The following is an 18,805-nucleotide window of genomic DNA, read 5'->3' as shown; positions in this document are numbered from 1 at the left end:
GTGTTTTAGCATAGAAAGAAAGTAGAAATGCCAAAATCACTATTTGGCAGGGCTATAATGTGTAGAGGCCTGTAGTTACTAAGGAGAGATAATTTAAATTGATACAAGTGGACAATATAAATAAACTGGACTTAGTGGCAACGTTTCTCGTCCTGGACGCATCATCTGACCGATTGTTGTTGCCATGAATAAGTAAAGTCCAGTTGATTTGTTTTAACTTTGTCTAGTTATATATATTTACCTGTGTTTGATAACTATATAATGATTTATATAGTATATTTATCATTATGTATCTTAAAATGTAATAATTTGATAATTGTAACATTTCTGATGAATGCTGACATCATCTGTGCTCTCATCTGTGCTTTTCATCAGTTGGCATTGATACTGCATGGGTCCCTTCTTTATGATGTTGAATGAGGTACATTGATGATTCCTCCAACAAGCGTGAACACATCTAATATTAGAACGTGTCCATACAGACCCGATCACATCACCAGTCAAACAACCGTTGGTAATCTTATACATGTTGATCACATCTAAAAGAAAACGCATACAAACATAGGTAATATGGTGGCATTTCTATCGTTTTATCCCGTAGATTTAAGGCCAAATCAGACAGCGTCGTACGACTAGTCGTCTTGTCGGGAGAATAAAAAACATGTTTAAAGTTCTCCCGACGACCTAACAATGATCTCGTCGAGATTCAACTCAGACAGCCTCCGACGAACCTCGTCATACGATGCTCTACTCGTAGGCCTTAAGCGTAATCAATAGTTAAAAATAGCTATTTTCTCAAAGGCAGTAATTAATGTCCTCGATTCATATTGAACAAAATAATTGTACTTCAGCCTGAGCAGAGTTTAAAACTCTCTGGACACGCTTCTGATAGAAACAAAGATGCTTATTTACGTTTTGCCTTACCCTTTTCACAAATTGGAATTGTAAATCGTTTGCTATTACACTTTACATCATACCACCAACCAGAAGCAGTTTTACTCATTGCGCATCGTTCATTTGTTAATGCACCCTGTGGCTCACCACTTCCCCATTCTGATACAGAAAGTGAGAAAAACGATTAGATTTGAGTTATTATCAATTCACATTGTGGCGGCAACATGCTACCAGAGGCGAAACTCGTCTGCTGTGCCACAGTCCGAACAATGTAATAGACCTAACATACAAATTATTGTTTTAAATTCATCAGTTATTAATTAGTGTTCACATACTTGACCAAGTAAGCTCTCTTCCATCAAAACTAACGTAGTTGTCACTATCGCCGAATCTATAAATTCCCAGCCAGAACCCAGGAAAATCGTTCGAATACGGCTTAACTAACTCCAAGATCATTGCCTTCTCTTCAACTGTGTCGATGACGACAAAATCCGAGTCATTTTCGAGGCAGTGGCTTCTTGCTTCATCAAATGTAGTTTTGACGGGATCAGCGAGCGGAATATAACATTTACGATTCCAGTGTACCCAGTCGGTTGTCTTACACGGTTGGTGATACGGCGCTATATATAAATAAAGAGTTGTCACTGCGATATGTGCATTTAAAAATCGCAAAATGTTTAGCAATATTGACAAAAATGTTTTAATCTTATTCTTACGTAATATAAATAGGGCGCAGTTGAAATGACAATTAGTTATCGGATCTTTTACCTTCTTCTTCGCAAACCTGTGAGACCAAGACAGCATATACCAATTCTTATCATCCACCTCCCACCCCATTTCCGTTTATGTGACCAAATCGATAATATGAATCATGGTAGAGACACAAACGCTGTGCCGCCGGAGACGTAGTTGTATGAGGGAGCACAATAGGAAGAATAGGCCTACATACATTATTATTTTCTCCTTACCTGTTTCACACAAAGCATGTCTGCTGCTGCTGCAGTTAACACCAACCAATTCAGTTTGATTATTATTAAGAGTAACACATCTCTCCAACTCCGTACTTGTACTATTAATATCCAAAACTGTGTAAAAGGAATAGGCATAATCGTTATTTTTCCAAAAAAAAATTCCAAAAATATCTAAAAAAACAAGTTGCAACGGCTTTAAAAAAGCAGTCTTATCTCGCATACATCTAATTCTGCTGAAGACCTTACTCTCTTCGACATAGATTAAGGAATAGACTTAATTCATGCTTCGACCTATTGAGAGGCAACTGAGCGAGATATGGGGTATCAATAAACGATCTTATAGAAGTACCAATACATTAGATCTATATAATTAACATAACTCAAGACAGGTATACAGAAGACAATGTAGTGCGGAGACGAAGGCATCTTATTTCTGTAATTTCCAGAAATATCAGCCGAAGATACGGCTGTGTTATGGTTTCAGTGGATGTAGCAAGCCTATTGAAGGTCTAACAAGCAAGAGGAATGAAGAGAGGAACATTGAGTGGTGATGACATCAAGTAGAATGCTATACATTGTCTTGAGATTGAATCTCAAAACAAACGCAGATGTGATTGAACCATGGTGGCCAACCTTCGTAGCATCAAGTCAGTACATGATGCAGATCAACGATTTGTTTCGATGGTAGAACAAATAGCTAACAGCCTATAATTATTAATTACCTATATAATTTGAGAATTCTCCAGAACCAATCCAATGATAACTGTTTAAGTAATTTACATTATTTAGACCGATAAAGACATCATCATATAGTCCCGATTCCAGAAGTTTGGTGTGTATTAAATCGTGTTCTTCACTCGAACTTATGACAGCAAGATCACCACCACGTTGTTTGCAGGCTTCTCTTGAATCAAACCAATCCACTGGGTTGGTAATAAACAAATAACATCTTCCACTCCATATTTGCCAAGGAGAAGGTGGGCATTGATTTATACCTTATTAGAAAGCAAAAGAGAAAGGTTAAGTCCCTGAAATATAAGTATGGAAATCTGCCCAAGGTATCGGAGATGATTTTTAGTCGCGTACGCGTACAACGCGACTCTACAACTCACTATGTCGGTTGGTTGGTCGGTAAACACTAACTTGAGCACGCGACTGCAGCCATGTATATGGCCTTGTTATACTACAAATGCATGTTTTTCCTGAGATGCAAACAGATTTTGGAAAAGTAATAAAGGTAGTAAGCCAACTTACCTCTGACATACACAATGATTGGAAACAGAAAGCATAGGATCTTAAGAAACACAGACATCTAATCTATAATGTGTTTTCTGTCATGAAAAAAAAATACATTCTTTTTCATTCAGTTATTCAATGCAAAATAACAATAGAAATACTGATTGCTGTTATTACCTCCGCCAAGGAGGTTATGTTTTCACCCCTGTATGTTTGTGTGTGTTTGTGTGTGTGTTTGTGTGTCTGTGAACAGCCTGGAGGCACAGTTTTTATCCGATTCTCACCAAATTTGGCAACAATGATCTATGCCCCAAAAGCTCGGACGAGTTCGAATTTGAGGGGAAAAGGTCATAGGTCAAGGTCACAACTAACAAAACTATTTTACTGCCTAGAGACCACAGTTTTTATCCGATTCTCACCAAACTTAGCCACAATGATCAATGACACATCATATAATTGTGGTTAAATTTTGAAGGGTCAGGGTCAAAGATCAAGGTCCACAAAAAACTATTATGTAGGGGAATTTTACAGTAGGCGGAGGTTTGTACTCTCGGAGTACCCTCTAGCTTAGAATGTATTCCTAAAGTTAAATAACACAATAAGTGATCTACAATGTTTCATAAATAAATTCAATTATATATTTGAATGTAATGATTAATATCATAACAATAATATCTTGTTTAATATCTCTAACTATAAGTCATAAATACATATATATTGAATATTATAATATTTGTGTTATGTTGGTTCATCCTACTTTTATTGGTGATGTATTGTCCCCCCAAAAAATAAAGATTTAAACAAATCCAACTTTGAATAGTTCTGTAGTTTAATCATGTCTTCACTTTTGCCAAAACGGTACAAAAATAATGATTTCACGCATAAAAATACAGTTAAATTTAACGAAAAACCCAATGACTTATTTCTAAAAACAATGGAATATTTTTTCTTTAAATTACAATTTTTGGAAAAAGTGAACAACTGTTATGTTACATTATGGCCTTCAACAAATTATTTCTATACATATTTCTGATACTTATGTATTTAAAAGTAGTAAAAAAAATATGTATATATACAAAATCAAATATCGATTAGAGTTTAATACCATATTTCATGAAATACCAACGGATCTGAAGTTGGGGTATATTATGATCGGCTTAAGGTACCATCATTTTGAGTAAGAAATGGTCCCTAACTCTACTCCTATTTTTCTAAACTAGAAATGTCTTGAGCGAAATTGAGGTCAAAGGTGAATAGAATCACATCTTTTGTAATCCAATTATATCGTTCTAACTTTTCCATTTTGTTGGTATTATGTTTCATACAACCGTTACTGAATATTCTGTCCGAAAAATTGTTTAGAAATGAAAACTATAAATGTTGATGAAGTAATTAATTACTCAATGTGAAATAAACATACTAAAAAATGATAATTTACTTACAGTCACTTACAGGAGAGGTAAATGATATTTAAAATTCTCCTCTCGTCGTCTACAGGTGTTTGGTGAAGACGAGTCAGTTGCAGATTAAACAGATGGAACAACGCGACAACGGTAAACAAAAAAAAGTGTGAAACCACACTGAGCATGTGTAGCCAACAACATTACTTAAGAAAAAATGAAAATCATATACAAATCATTATTATTATATTAATAATATTATTTTAATATTAAAATGTTAACGGAAATTAAATGACCAAAGGATGCACTTAAGTTTATTGTGGTGGTCTTTCCATGGTGGCTTGGTTTTTGATCTGGAATATTCATAATTCATTCATCTTTTTTTGGTTTTGATTATTATATTAATGCACAGAGGCTGGATGCTGGCTGGAGGAGGGATGGGGGAGATGTCAATTCAAGTTAAGTTAAGCTCTGCCTACGCTATCAAACTTTATGTGACAAAAAAATGTGATGTGCCCATACATTATGATGTCATACTACTACCATATTTTGGTACATCACACTTTATTGTCTAGTTTGATAGTGTAGACAGAACTTTACAGCTCCCTGTTCAATACAAACAAAGACGTAAATTTTCATTTGTAAACTGAAAGATCAGATAAGATAAATCTTTATTGTCATGACCACAAGGTGAACATGAAATTTGTTTTTCTTGATGCTTAATTCCACACATTATACAGAAAATATAACAGTAATAAAAATCAATACAATATATAAAGACTAATACTAGAAAAATGACATGGTTTCAAGAAGGATACAATAAATAACTATCTTTGAAATGCTGAGTTGGATACATGCATTGAGTTGTGACAAATGATTTCCTACATCGAGTAGTATAGTATTGCATTTTAAAGGGCGGATTCTACCTGAATTATTAACTATCCTCCATTATTTTCTTAACTTGGCTAAAACATGACGCCTGTATATTACGACGTATTGACGTTTCTACCTATTACTTTACTTGCAGTTTTCATTATACGGTCAAGTTTCTTTTTATTATTAGCACTCGGGTTATGTACCAGACAACACAAATGGAAGTTACAACACTAAGAATAAAACTCTGGTTATAACCTTAAGTAGTACTTAGCAGTACTACTATATTAGAAGTGTGTATAATAAATGTTTTATTTATAAATTTACAACGTAGGGCAATATATTATTAGTATAAAGTGAATAACACTACCAATGATCATCATGCTGTAATTCGGTGGAACTCAATAACCTGTTTGGTATTTACCGGCAATTTATTTAAAATTACTTAATGCGATCAAGGCAATTTGATATTGCCTTGGTGTGCCAGTAATAAGATGAACTTTAATATAAATTCTTATAGTATAATGAATGAATAATAGGACTAATCAAGGCAATATCATAATGTAATCACCTCAGGACTCTAATCTATATTTTCTATAATAATCATAACTAATTTTGTAACTTATTTTTTATATATATATTCTATGTTTGTCATCTGGAAATGAGTTTCCATTATGATTTTAGTTAAATAATTCATAGCGCAAGATTAAGATGCATACGCATGCCCATTGCATCAACAACATGGCAGTACTGTTGAGGTGGCCGCGTATCTATATTTACTCCACGTAATCTTGCATCATTTATAATTCATAGCGCAAGATTAAGATGCATACGCATGCCCATTGCATCAACAACATGGCGGTACTGTTGAGGTGGCCGCGTATCTATATTTACTCCACGTAATCTTGCATCATTTATAATTCATAGCGCAAGATTAGGATGCATACGCATGCCCATTGCATCAACAACATGGCGGTACTGTTGAGGTGGCCGCGTATCTATATTTACTCCACGTAATCTTGCATCATTTATAATTCATAGCGCAAGATTAAGATGCATACGCATGCCCATTGCATCAACAACATGGCGGTACTGTTGAGGTGGCCGCGTATCTATATTTACTCCACGTAATCTTGCATCATTTATAATTCATAGCGCAAGATTAAGATGCATACGCATGCCCATTGCATCAACAACATGGCGGTATTGTTGAGGTGGCCGCGTATCTATCTTCACCCCACGTACACGTAATCGTGCTAGACTTGCCTCATTAATTGCCTTACAGTCATTTACATGCAGTTCTTTTAGACTTGGACAATTTGTACCAAGACTTCTGTTATAAAAAAAAAAACATTAATAATAATAATATCACAATCAAATATATCATATTCAACTATTATATATACAGTAGTATCTATGGTATATCTATCTATGGCATAAGATAACATGTTTCCTTAATATTTAATGGGTTAATTTTGTGTGGTGGGATTATATTTAAGGACCTTTGTATCAATCAAGTACTGTACTAATATAGACAAAGACAACAAATAGTGTAACTAGTATTGAACAAATGCACTTTACTTGTAGATTTCCAAATTAAGAGAATATGAAAGTGTGTATTTTTGTGGCAACAATATACAAAAAGAATTACACCTAAATGATTTTGCATTAGATAAATAGAAATACCTTATAAATGGACTTGTAATTCTCCAACATCCTTCAACATCCAAATACTCTATTTTCTTCCTTTCACTTATGATGATTTCAATTGATCTGTTTGTTATACCATAGATCTTTGCTACTGATAACCATTTCAGGTCCTGTTGCGTAGTACATATGACGTACACAGTATCATCCGTCAGCTCCCAACAAGCAGTAAGATCAAGGTGCGTCAATCTATTACACTCGACCAATAGTAACTACAAGTATAATGATAGCAAATAAAGGGTCTCATGGTTTTGGTGTCAAAACATGTTTGGACTTTGAAATTCTGGGTTCTATTCTGGTTTTGGCTCATTTTCGAATATCTTAATACGATTGAAAAGTCTTAAACGATCAAAGTAGTAGTACATTGAAAATTATACAATAGTACTGAGTTACAGTATACTTAATGATGCGTACAGGGGTAGAAAAATTTGGTGATAGGCAACAAGGATTGCAAGAAGGTTGTAAGAGGGTAGTAAGTTTGCCTGTATATACATCCTAGGTTTAGAATATTAAATCAATCAAAATAAACTTATTCCATAAAACTAAGGATATGTAAAAATATGTCATCAAAAAGTTATGAAAAGGGAACTGAAAATAAGCAAAGCTTTTAAGCCAAGAAGACCCTTAAAAAAGTGAATTACCTCCAATAGTGGAGACTGGATCCAATGACAGTTCTTAAGAAAAAGTTTCTGCAGGAATTTGCAACTGACAGCAATTGTTTGAATTGTGATTCCAGTCAAACTCAGTCCATCTGTCAGATCCAATGTCTGTAAAACTTTATTATTTGTAATAACCTGTACAACGTTATCATCTTTCATCCATTTTAAACCAGCGAATTTTAATCTCCGAAAGCATCTTGATTGCGTAACAGCCTGAAAGGTCTCAGGTGATAGTATATTCTTTATGTCAGATAAATCAAGGAACTGAAGCTGTTGAAGGTAGATGTCAACAATTGTTTGGAAGTCTTTGCAGATTTGTCGAAGTCGAAAGACTTCTTTTAGGGAAAAATATGACAAGATTTTTGGAATGATGATGTCTTCCCATGGAAGGACTTTAATCAGTGACCTGAAAAAAAAATCCCAAACATATTGGTAAGTGCCTATTTTAGTTAATTTCTTATGTAGTACTAATAATGTGATTTGAGAAGTGGAATTTGCCAAGTTTGTTTTAGGTGCTTGAAGAAATGAACGGTAACAACGACTATGTTGATAAATGGATATACTGTAAGGTCTTGAGTGTAGGATGGGGCAGAGTTGTAAAAACATTTTAATGTAATAAGCACAATTTTGGGATTTGAGACGCTCAGAAATTTTAAGTTGTTGAAAAACGGGGCAGATGATAAAATTTAAGCAAGACCAAAATTGAAGTAGTGAATGAATTTATTTTATCGGCACAGTGTGTTTAATTAAAAGTTTCTTATTGCCAAGTTCACCTACAGTATGTGTTTAACGCCTTGCCTTGCCTTGCCTAATGTACAGTATATTTAACAGGGAACTGGATGCATGGTAGAGATAGTGCTGATTTACATACATGGTTCAACGTTCTGATAGCTACTTCCATCACGTACATATAGGTGGATTTTATTGAACTTCCTAGGCTTAGTGAGTAGACCTAGTCCGTACACTAGCCTCCTACTAGGTTCGGATTCAGCACTAGGCCTAGTACTAGGGTCTCAATATTTACTTTAGTTCGGAATATTCTAGGCCTAGGCCAGCATTCTTAGGCCAGCAAAGAGGAGGGCAGAGATTGCTTTTCCTGGATGCCCAAACTGAAATTGCGCCACCACATTTGTTTTTCGTCGTATTTGTATGTGTCACATGTCTTTTGTTGATGATATTTATTTGGCCTCGGCCGGCCCGGAAGATAATTTGAAGTCAGTTAATCTAATTAATAAGTAAGTATGATAATCTTAAAGTATACAGTGTATTTCATAATATCAATAATAGTGCCCCAGCAAAAGCTAGCCAACCTCTTTCCCAGCCCTAGCCCCTAGTTCCCGTATCTACGCCTCCTAGCCTCTTCCTATCCGCCTAGCTAGGCCTCTACACTACTAGCTAGGCCTATATACTTAGTACTGTACTATCTATCTATGCCAGTTGGCCACATCAGGGTATGTTTCGACCCAGAGACGGTTTGGCCCGAGACGTTTCGCCTAATCCTACCAAATGATGCGTATACATTTTTGTGGTATTATCAAGTTTTGAAATGACCAGAGAAAAGTGAAATTCACTTTTTCCTGCTCCAACCAAATGACAAGGATCTACTTTAAAAGTTATAAATAACATTAGGATACTGTATATTATTACATAGGCCTACGCTGTCATCGATTTAAATCCAAGCAACACTGAATCAATTTCAGCTGTTGATGAATGATGATAATGTTTTATTAACATATTTCCAGTACAATATTTGTTGTTATTGAATGTTTTTTGTTTGCATTCTATGATAATATGTTTCTTATTTCATTTTATAATAAGTCAAAAAATCGTTTAAAAGCATTGAAAAACAACTGCCTCCACAGTACCTGGAACCATGTTATCCAGGGTCAATCAGTAGCTGAATTGGTACATAATTTTTCACAGAGTTCTTATCAATCATGGGCTGTAGTTTTGTTCAGCAACAATGTAGACAAAGCAAACTAGTCACGCAATGTTATTGTTGTTGATAAAATTAAATAAATGTACGTGTTACTAATGAGTTGTTTAGCAAAATACATGTGTTTAGCTCTAGATTTAATAAATGGGTTTATCTTCCACTTGCCAAGATATACTCAGAATGAATTTGAAAACTATGATGCAATGATGGTAATAATTCATCATCCATCCATACATGTGTGTATTGTTCATAGATTAAGACATTTGTATTGTTTGTGGTGGTACTGTATGTGAATCTAATGGGTAATACTTGCATACAGGTAATGTAGCATAACCTATACAGTGCCGAGATTGAACCAGTGGCTTAACGGCTTACAGGGGCCCCTGAGCAGCGCACAGAGGAAAATAAAAGGCATTAGAATATATATCAAAAAAGGCTAAAAATGTCCTAGGCCTTGAGCGTGGGAGGGCAACTACTGTAAGGGTCCTTAAACCAGAGGCCTCAGGCCACTGGATTGAGCACTACTATAACTGTACTAATGAAAACTATGTAATTTGTAAATTTAAAGTATCTTATCTTCTTCAGCTTTGTACATGAAATTATAAAGTACCTGCTTTGAGTTTATCATCATGGACTCTGAATTTAGTGAGGTAAGGCATATTAGTTTAAGTATTTATAATATAATATTGTAATCTATAATAAAAGTCTAAATAAAAAACTAAAATACAAATTCTACTAAATATACAATAATACAATACATACTGTAAAAGCGGTTTGTACAGGCTGTTTTTCCATAACCTTTGTATAATTTTGTAATCAAATACTAATTATTCTATATTTATTTCAGATTGTACTTGAGCCATATAAGTATTGCCTTAGAGTTCCTGGTAAACAGATTAGAATAAAACTGATTAAGGTACCATTGTTAACTTTGTTTATATATATATTGGTATTTATTCAAATTCAACACAATTATTAAAAAGCAGCAAAAATGAATTGAGTTCTAATTTATGAGTAAAAAATATTATTATTTATTAAGTAAAATATGTTTTATTTTAAGGCATTCAACCACTGGCTTAATGTACCAGAGGATAAGTTAGAACTTATTGCTGACGGGACACAAATGCTACACAATGCAAGTTTATTGTAAGTCACAGTGTTTATTTAGTTTATTTTTTGGATTGTATATTTTGTAATGTAATGTTTTTAGTCTGTATATATAATAATGATACCAGGTTTTTTTATATCAATGGTTTTCTGGTAGAAAATTTTATTCATTTTATATTTACACTAATTTTAATATTTGTAATTTACTCACAATTCAATTTTTATTGCAAAGAGTATGAAAAAGAAGCCATAATAAATTGTATTTATCCCAAAACGAATAACGTTGAAACACTGCCCATAACCGGTTTGATAAACATAAAAAATAACTTAATTTCACTCTTCTCTGAACAAACTTTAAAAAATCAGCAGAGATTTAATAAATCTATATAAGTAAACTTGTATCCTGTACTCAATGATTAAGCTTTTGAGAATGCTTATAGAACAAGTTGTTTTATTCAGTAAACAAGGTCATAAAGTATTAGTATAGAACATTGGATGGAAGTATTATTGTAAGTGTAAGCAATTAAATACCAAATAACAAATTTGCACAAACAAGAAAAGCTTTCTTTTTCCCTTGGGGGATTACAAAACATTATTGTCATTTAAAACAGTTTTATTTCTTTTCAGTAGTAGCTTTTCACAGTCCATATGAAATGCACCCACGAAACACCTGTTTAGAACCCCTGAGCATTTGTTTTTGTCCTTTATAATATTATTATTACATATATAACTGATTTGTCATGTATTTTTTTTTATAGAATTGATGATATAGAAGACAATTCTAGTTTAAGGCGTGGCCAACCTGTAGCTCACCATTTGTATGGAATTCCACAGACAATCAATACCGGCAATTATGTCTACTTTGTAGCTCTACAAAAAATTCTCTCTTTAAATCACCCAAAGTGTGCTCATATATTTGCAGGTTTGTTGTCTCTGAGGCCTTGTCTACATTATCAAACTTTATGTGACAAACAAATGTGATAGTTTGATAGTGTAGACAGAGCTTTACAGATATTCTATAAAACAATGACCTTGCAATAACCTTTGACACTCCTGGTTACGCTTGAGTGATTTTTAAAAATCTTTAGTAGTTTAGAAAGAATATGCTTTTTAAATACAACAAGAAGATTGGTTGTTCTGGCTGTGTAGTTTTGAGATAACTGCATTATTAAAATCAACATAAATTTCCTTTTGGACAAATAAAATGAACTATGAACCATAAAATTAGGCTGGAAACTCAAATCAGACCTTTTCTCCCTTATAGATCGTATGTGTGAACTCCATGAAGGACAAGGGATGGACATCTGGTGGCGGGATACCCATACATGTCCAACAGAAGATGCTTATAAAAAAATGGTGATAAAAAGTAAGATTAATAAATGATATTTGGTTTGGATAATCATATATTTGTCGCATTCGATTGGGACTTTACCGTTGAGTATAGTTTTTCTGTTGAGTACTTATATTTTGAGCGTTGAGATTGTTCTTAACGAAAAAGTTTGTGTTGTTAATGTTTTATATTTAAATGATTTTCTGTTGAGTACAATCGGTTTAGAATTTCCAATACAAGAAGTACTCAATTGAATATGACAATTCTTTTTGTCTAATTGTGAACTAATATAAGTAATAACTTATTCATTGGCCTGGTGTTTACACCTTATTAGTCTATTTTTCTACTTTTCATAAATCTCTTATTGTAGTGTTTTGAACTTTTTTTCTTCAGAAACTGGTGGGCTATTTAATTTATCTATAGACCTTATGCAGTTATTTAGCCAAGTTAAAAGGTTTGGTTTTCTCTTTTTAAAATGTGTAACCATAGAAACTGTTTCTGTTTTTTCACGTTTTGTCATTTCTTATAGGTTTAATTGCTAATATATCTCTAAATACAACAATATGCTAATTATACACATTTATATTTTTTAAAATTTATGACAATGTTCTTTAAATCAATTTTTTAATTGGTTTTCTTTGATTTGATCAAACTAGTTTGACAAAAAAAGTGTGATATGCTCAAATATGGTAGCGATATGACATCATCATGTCCATATATGGACTAATACTGTAGTTTTTTTTCTTTTTTGTGTTTGTTTATAGTGATTTTCAACCAGTATCAGAAGCTATTGGCCTGTTTTTTCAAATCAGAGATGATTATGCAAATTTGTGCTCTTTAGAATATTCAAATGCTAAGACATTTTGCGAAGATCTGACTGAAGGGAAATTTTCATTCCCGCTAATCCATGGAATTCAAAAAGAATCAAACGGCAGCGCCATCATTGCTAACATACTTCGTCAACGAACCGAAGATGTGGAGGTTAAGAAATTGTGTGTCAAACGACTACAAGAGGTCAGTATAGATTATTCAGGTTAATCAATCTATCAATCAATCAATATATAACAAAATATAAGATCAGATATTTAAAATTCAATTTAAAAAATAAACAAAATATGTAAATAAAATAAAATAATAAACGAAATAATAGTATTGAGTGGTCACCGCTATTAAGGGTACATGCCTATTAAAGGAACACTGTTGTGTTCGAAAGTGTCCCCTTAATGTGAAAAGGTTATTTGTTGCAATTGTTACTTTTCATTTTTTTTTTACAGTTGGGATCACTGGACTATACAAGAAAGGTGTTGAATGATTTAGAAGAAAGGTAACTTTAATATTACAGCTTTTAACTACTATAAATATTTTTTTTAATATGTCATTTTAATGTCACATAATAGTTATTCACTTTGACCAAAAACTGGATCAGAAAAAAAATAATTTACCTGAAAAAAAAATGTAATTTAAAGCCAAACATATTTAATTTTAAATTATGATTTTTCATGTTTTTGGGGGACAATACATCTTTAACATGACTGTATACCCGAATGTATTGGTTATTGTTTGGATGTATGTAATAGCAAAAATGTTTATTTTTGACAAATGTACAAAGTCTCTATATCTCTGTCAATGAAATTATCTGGAGTATACATATTATATATTTGTATTTTTTTCTGTAGGGTTCTAACTGAAATCGAAACCTTAGGAGGAAATGCTGATCTGATCAATTTAATCAAGGAACTCTCTGTTGTTTATAAGGAATTTTGATGGTAAATAGTCAATTTAGGCAATTGTATTTATTTTAATAAATTCCCTGGTAACCCTGGGTTACTGGACATTGATTATTATTAATGTTTGAGGCTACAATGGGAAAATCTACTAAAGAGGAATATCTATATATGAATTATTCTGAGACAGACAGACACAATGCAACAGGGGTTGTGTACATAACCGTCTCTTGCCCTGTAATTAATACAATAGCAGTATATATATTATGATATTGTTCCATATGTGTCTCTTGGAACAATTAAATGAAGGATTTTTAATCGAAACTTTTCCAGTTCATTTGAAGAACGAAACAAAGTTTCCATCATGATTCCTTCATGGGCCAGATAATGCTTTTATGTTTGGTATTGTTGAAATTAATATCTTATAACAGTAAGGATATAATATTATCTTTGATGTGTGTGTACATTTTAAAAACTGTGCAATTATGACATGTTGTGGGTGAAAACTAATCAGAATTAATTAACCTACTATTGATGAACGGTTATTGAACATTTGGGTGACTTTTTTCACTCTTACCAAATATTTACTGTTTTCACTATAATTATTATTTATATTTTAGTTTCTCTCTGTACTGTAATTAATTAACAATCATTAATTATTAATAATTATTATGTATTAATTAATAATTAATTAAAACGATCTTTTCAAAGCAATATTATCTCCAAATTGTTTTGAAGAATTATTAATTCACAAAAGTACTTTGATAAAAGTACTATGGCAATATATGCCTTTTGAAGCAATATTAACCACAACAAAATTTGTCCTTGTTGCTATTTTATTCAACTAAAATATTATACATAATTTTTAAAAAAATGATGTAAACAAAGTTGTCCTACTGTGTATCATGAAAGCCAATAATTTAAAGTGGACCAATAAAGAATTAAAATTTATTTAAAAAAATGTGCATATTAAGTTACCTCGTTTCTCACATAGTATTTGTATTTCTTGATGGTGCTTAAACAATCAGTAAATAAAATGTAGATGTTAAAGGGTTTTAGCAGGAACATAACTTAGAGGTCACCCTGTTTGCTTCTTTAAGCTCTCTGTACACTATCAAATTTTATGTGACAAAAAAATATGCCCATATATAGACATGATGATGTCATATCACTACCATATTTGAGCATATTACATTTTTTTTCAAACTAGTTTGATAGTGTAGACAGAGATTTACAGTACATATACTGTTATCCACTGTATGTGCCTACGTTCTTTTATTGTTTATTTAGATTCCTAAATTTATAGACATGGAAATGTTATGACACATTTTATTTACATACTTAATATTAATTTGAATATATGGAGCAATTATTGTGTGTTTTTATGTTAATGTTTGTTTTAAATTGAATGTAATACTTTATTAATACCTTTTTTTCCAAAGATACAATTTTACTCAAGATGTGAATTATATGGTGCTTTTATTGTAAACAAGGAAATTAACAAGGAAATTAAAATATTAAAGATAAACTTGTTTTCTTTTTTTGTAGCTTCTTGTACTGTATTTATAATTTGTCGTAGTATCATAGGTACATTCTGTAATACAGTGCCACGTGTATCACATGTGATTTCTGTATCTTAACCGTAACATTCAGTAATACATTTTAGGTATTTGATGTATGTATTGCGCTCTGGTCTTTTTGGAAGGGCGCATTATAAATACCATACTATGCTTTTTACCTTGCCTGCATGGTCATACACCCCCTTTTTCAAAGTAGTGGGTTATGGTTCATGGATAACACAATCACAAATAACACTATAAGAACACAAACTCCATTACTGTATTTTATTATTTTTTTTATCATCTTCTTAACATTATTATGAAATATGAAAAAAAAACCCAGTGATAAGGAGTACTGTATGCTAGAATAAAACCAATTTGCTTAAAAAATTATTTTATTGAGTGGCCCGAGATTACTATTCTTTGGTGGTTGGAAGTAAAAAAAAAATCAATGTGATCAAAGTTCATCAATAGGTCATTTAAAATGACCTTCAGACCAATATCCATTATTAAAATATAACTTTAAAAATAATCATTAAAAAATAAACAAAATTGGGACAAGTTTTAAATATAATATGTCCTATAATTGTACTGTTACATTCTATAAAAATACAGTACCACTGACCAAAATTAAACTTTATTAGGGAGCTTTCGGTCTGTGATGAACTATGACCTTCCAATTGAACCGCATTGAGGAAGCAGGTCCTTACTTCCTTGCAAGCGCACAATGAATTAACATGACGTAAGTTGTTCCTAGATCATCGCAAAGCTATTAGCTCTGTCTATACTATCATAATGTACACGATGATGTCATAACACTACCATATTTGGGCACATCACACTTTTTTTGGTCAAACTAGTTTGATAGTGTAGACAGAGCTTAAAGCTTCCTACTATTAAACTTGTATACCTGATATCAACACACACATTGCCTATTTTAATAACAAATTAACTGATTATACCCATCACATGTGTTTACTTATCAAAAACATGTACTTATTACTTATCACCTTGAAAGCACATTGAATGGTTTTATGGTATTATATATCAAGATTTTGTAGACAATTAAATAATTGAGAACTAAGTACACAGTGTTTATACATTTTAAAACAAAGCATTAGAGAAGAGAACTCCAGATCATTCCAAAACACAAAAATATACTTTCTTCTTCAGCACTCTTCACCATGCTATTATATGCTTACATTTAACAGGAATTCCATATCATTTCCAACCAAAAACTATACTTTATTAGGACACTGTGATCCTATTATTACAAGCCTACATTCAAATGACATTCCCAAATGTTGCCCAGGATATGTTAACCCTATGTACAGTAACATCATCATTGTCTTTAATATTGCATGCATATAGTACCAAACAAATAATAGCACAAACATAAAACAATTTTAAAATCAACTAAAATGAAAGTAAATCATTGACTGGTTATTTATTTATCTGCATCATCCTCACTTCAAATTTTATCGGTTGATTTTAACCCTCACCACAAAAACGGACAAACTAATTCAAACATTAATAGAAATTCAAGTGCATTGATTGAGAGTACTATTGTTATTGTTAATTAATAAGCTGTGCTTGTGTTATATAACATGGTATACCATATTCTATCAGCAGTGGTTTAGGAACTAGTGGCCTTTTTCGACATATTTAATGCCTGTTTTTCCTCTGGACACTGCTCTGGGGCCCCATAAGCTACGGGGCCCTGGGTTTAGACAGTGAGCGCTCATAGCCCATACGCCACTGTCTATCAGTTGATTCAACCCACCACAACAAGAAACACTGACTAGTATCTACTGTAGTTGATACAAACTAGTGGACATTGTGTTTGGTTTACCTCTTTTACAGTAATATAGACCAACATAATGCAATATTAAACCTCTATTCTTTATACCACGGATATTTCATAAAAAAGCTCAATGAGCTTCTCTAGCCTGTTGCTTTCTCTAAACTGTCACTATCTTTACCAGTGATGTGTTTTATATGACATTTTACTACAGGCAAGATAATGAGAAACAACCACACAGTATTTCTCATCTTAATATCAACTTGGCACAGTACTAGACCTACTAAAGTACAGTACATGTATGTTCTCATTCTACAATTATGCATATAATATTAAGTGTACAAATATTTTAATGCCATATGAGTTTAAATATTTGTTTAAATTCCCTTATGATAAATACAAGTATATTCAAACTATATATCTTTTTTTTCATTATTACAAAGCAATTCAATTGTATTGCTCACTACTTGTATCAACATTTTATAATAAACACTTTATTATTACTACTAATGTATAGCTTACACATTACCAACCTCTATTCACATAAAATAAAATGTTCAGTTTTAGACACACAAGGGTATGGTAAAGCAAGTATGGAACGCCATTTGGGCAATTTTAACACAGGAATATTCTATGCAATATCTAAATGAATTATCAATAATTAGGATCCATCAAGGAATCAATTTATACAAATGCATATTAATGGTTTATATGGCTGCTGGTGCTTGTGGTAATCTACGTACTTTTTTCGCATTCTTACGTAAAATTGCTGGGTCATTCGTTGACTCGGTAAATGCTTTTACAGGTGGTTTGAACGGCGCTGCACCAAACGGATCAAAATGTGGGCTTTGTGGTATTTTGGCACCAGAAGGTGTGACATTAGATGCTGCACGAGGATCAAAGTCATTATCAAACTCATTTGGTATGACAATACCACTATCTACAAGAATGTTAACAGTGTCATCGCTGTGGGAGCGTTCCCGTGTTTGTTCAGACGAGTGAGGATTGAACGGCCTGGAACCAAATGCATCTAGGCTATCGGCAGAGTTGCGGCGTCTAGGTTGAGTGTTTGGGCTGGATTTCAAAGAATTTGAACTTGAAGAGCTTTTCCGTGATGAACGCGAGCTGTTGCTTCCACTACGCCGACGTCTACTTCCTGATGGAGTGCCTCTTGACTTCCTTACAGCACCAGATGAATTATCAACATGCTGTTTCTTAGTGCAACCTGAAACATATCAAAACAACACTTTGTGTATGAACATTCTTACATACATACACAAAAATCATAACTTTCAGAAATTAGAAAAAATTAATTTACTTTTCAAAGAACATGACAAGAAAGTCACCTCAATTAGATGTACCAAAAAACAAACAATCAATTATATTAAAATGTAAACTAATAAGTTTGGGAGTTTACCTTGAGTCTGTTGTACTTTGTGTTTGCCATGGTGTCTTGGACCGGAGTCAGTCAGGACAGTGGCTACAGCATCAAATGGCACAGCACCAAAGAGATCTTCAGATGTTCCTGTATCATCAGATGCAAAAGGTTGAGCACCAAAAGCATCCATTTTGACTGGCGATGTTGGTGGTGTTGGATTCGATGTCTGT

The 18,805-nt window shown here is 32.8% G+C and overlaps 4 protein-coding genes across 4 annotated transcripts in view; 1 reads left to right on the top strand and 3 right to left on the bottom strand.

Annotated features, from left to right (window-relative positions):
- Nucleotides 1-1,221: 1,221 nt before the first annotated feature.
- Nucleotides 1,222-3,177, bottom strand: LOC144844960 (C-type mannose receptor 2-like). The gene is made up of 4 exons (XM_078702076.1): nt 3,120-3,177; nt 2,588-2,788; nt 1,863-1,979; nt 1,222-1,514 (listed from the first exon to the last, which is right to left on the bottom strand). Exons 1-4 carry the CDS (start codon nt 3,175-3,177, stop codon nt 1,222-1,224), a joined length of 669 nt encoding a protein of 222 aa, XP_078558202.1.
- A 1,956-nt stretch (nt 3,178-5,133) lies between these two features.
- On the bottom strand, nt 5,134-8,657 carry LOC144844409 (uncharacterized). Its single transcript, XM_078701305.1, has 4 exons — nt 8,612-8,657; nt 7,723-8,146; nt 7,061-7,293; nt 5,134-6,707 (listed from the first exon to the last, which is right to left on the bottom strand). Coding segments are annotated over exons 1-4 (843 nt in total). The 5' UTR covers nt 8,614-8,657; the 3' UTR covers nt 5,134-6,523.
- A 111-nt stretch (nt 8,658-8,768) lies between these two features.
- Nucleotides 8,769-15,199, top strand: LOC144844408 (geranylgeranyl pyrophosphate synthase-like). Its single transcript, XM_078701304.1, has 10 exons — nt 8,769-8,975; nt 10,262-10,326; nt 10,524-10,592; nt 10,737-10,822; nt 11,542-11,705; nt 12,048-12,149; nt 12,507-12,567; nt 12,878-13,127; nt 13,388-13,437; nt 13,790-15,199. The coding sequence occupies exons 2-10, from the start codon at nt 10,306-10,308 to the stop codon at nt 13,875-13,877; spliced, it is 891 nt and encodes a 296-aa protein (XP_078557430.1). The 5' UTR covers nt 8,769-8,975; nt 10,262-10,305; the 3' UTR covers nt 13,878-15,199.
- A 468-nt stretch (nt 15,200-15,667) lies between these two features.
- Nucleotides 15,668-18,805, bottom strand: part of LOC144845896 (uncharacterized) — a 16,649-nt gene continuing 13,511 nt past the window's right edge. Inside the window, exons 12-13 of the mRNA XM_078703400.1 lie at nt 18,615-18,805; nt 15,668-18,422 (exon numbers count right to left, since the gene is read on the bottom strand). The exon at nt 18,615-18,805 is cut by the window's right edge and continues 946 nt beyond it. Coding sequence (XP_078559526.1) covers nt 17,905-18,422; nt 18,615-18,805 — 709 coding nt within the window. The 3' untranslated portion in view covers nt 15,668-17,904. The remainder of the gene's footprint in view (nt 18,423-18,614) is intronic.

Source organism: Antedon bifida, chromosome 6 (genome assembly GCF_963402885.1).
Source record: "Antedon bifida chromosome 6, ecAntBifi1.1, whole genome shotgun sequence".
NCBI lineage: Eukaryota > Metazoa > Echinodermata > Crinoidea > Comatulida > Antedonidae > Antedon > Antedon bifida.
The sequence above is the reverse complement of the archived record's forward strand: the minus strand, read 5'-3'. Positions and strand labels throughout refer to the sequence as shown.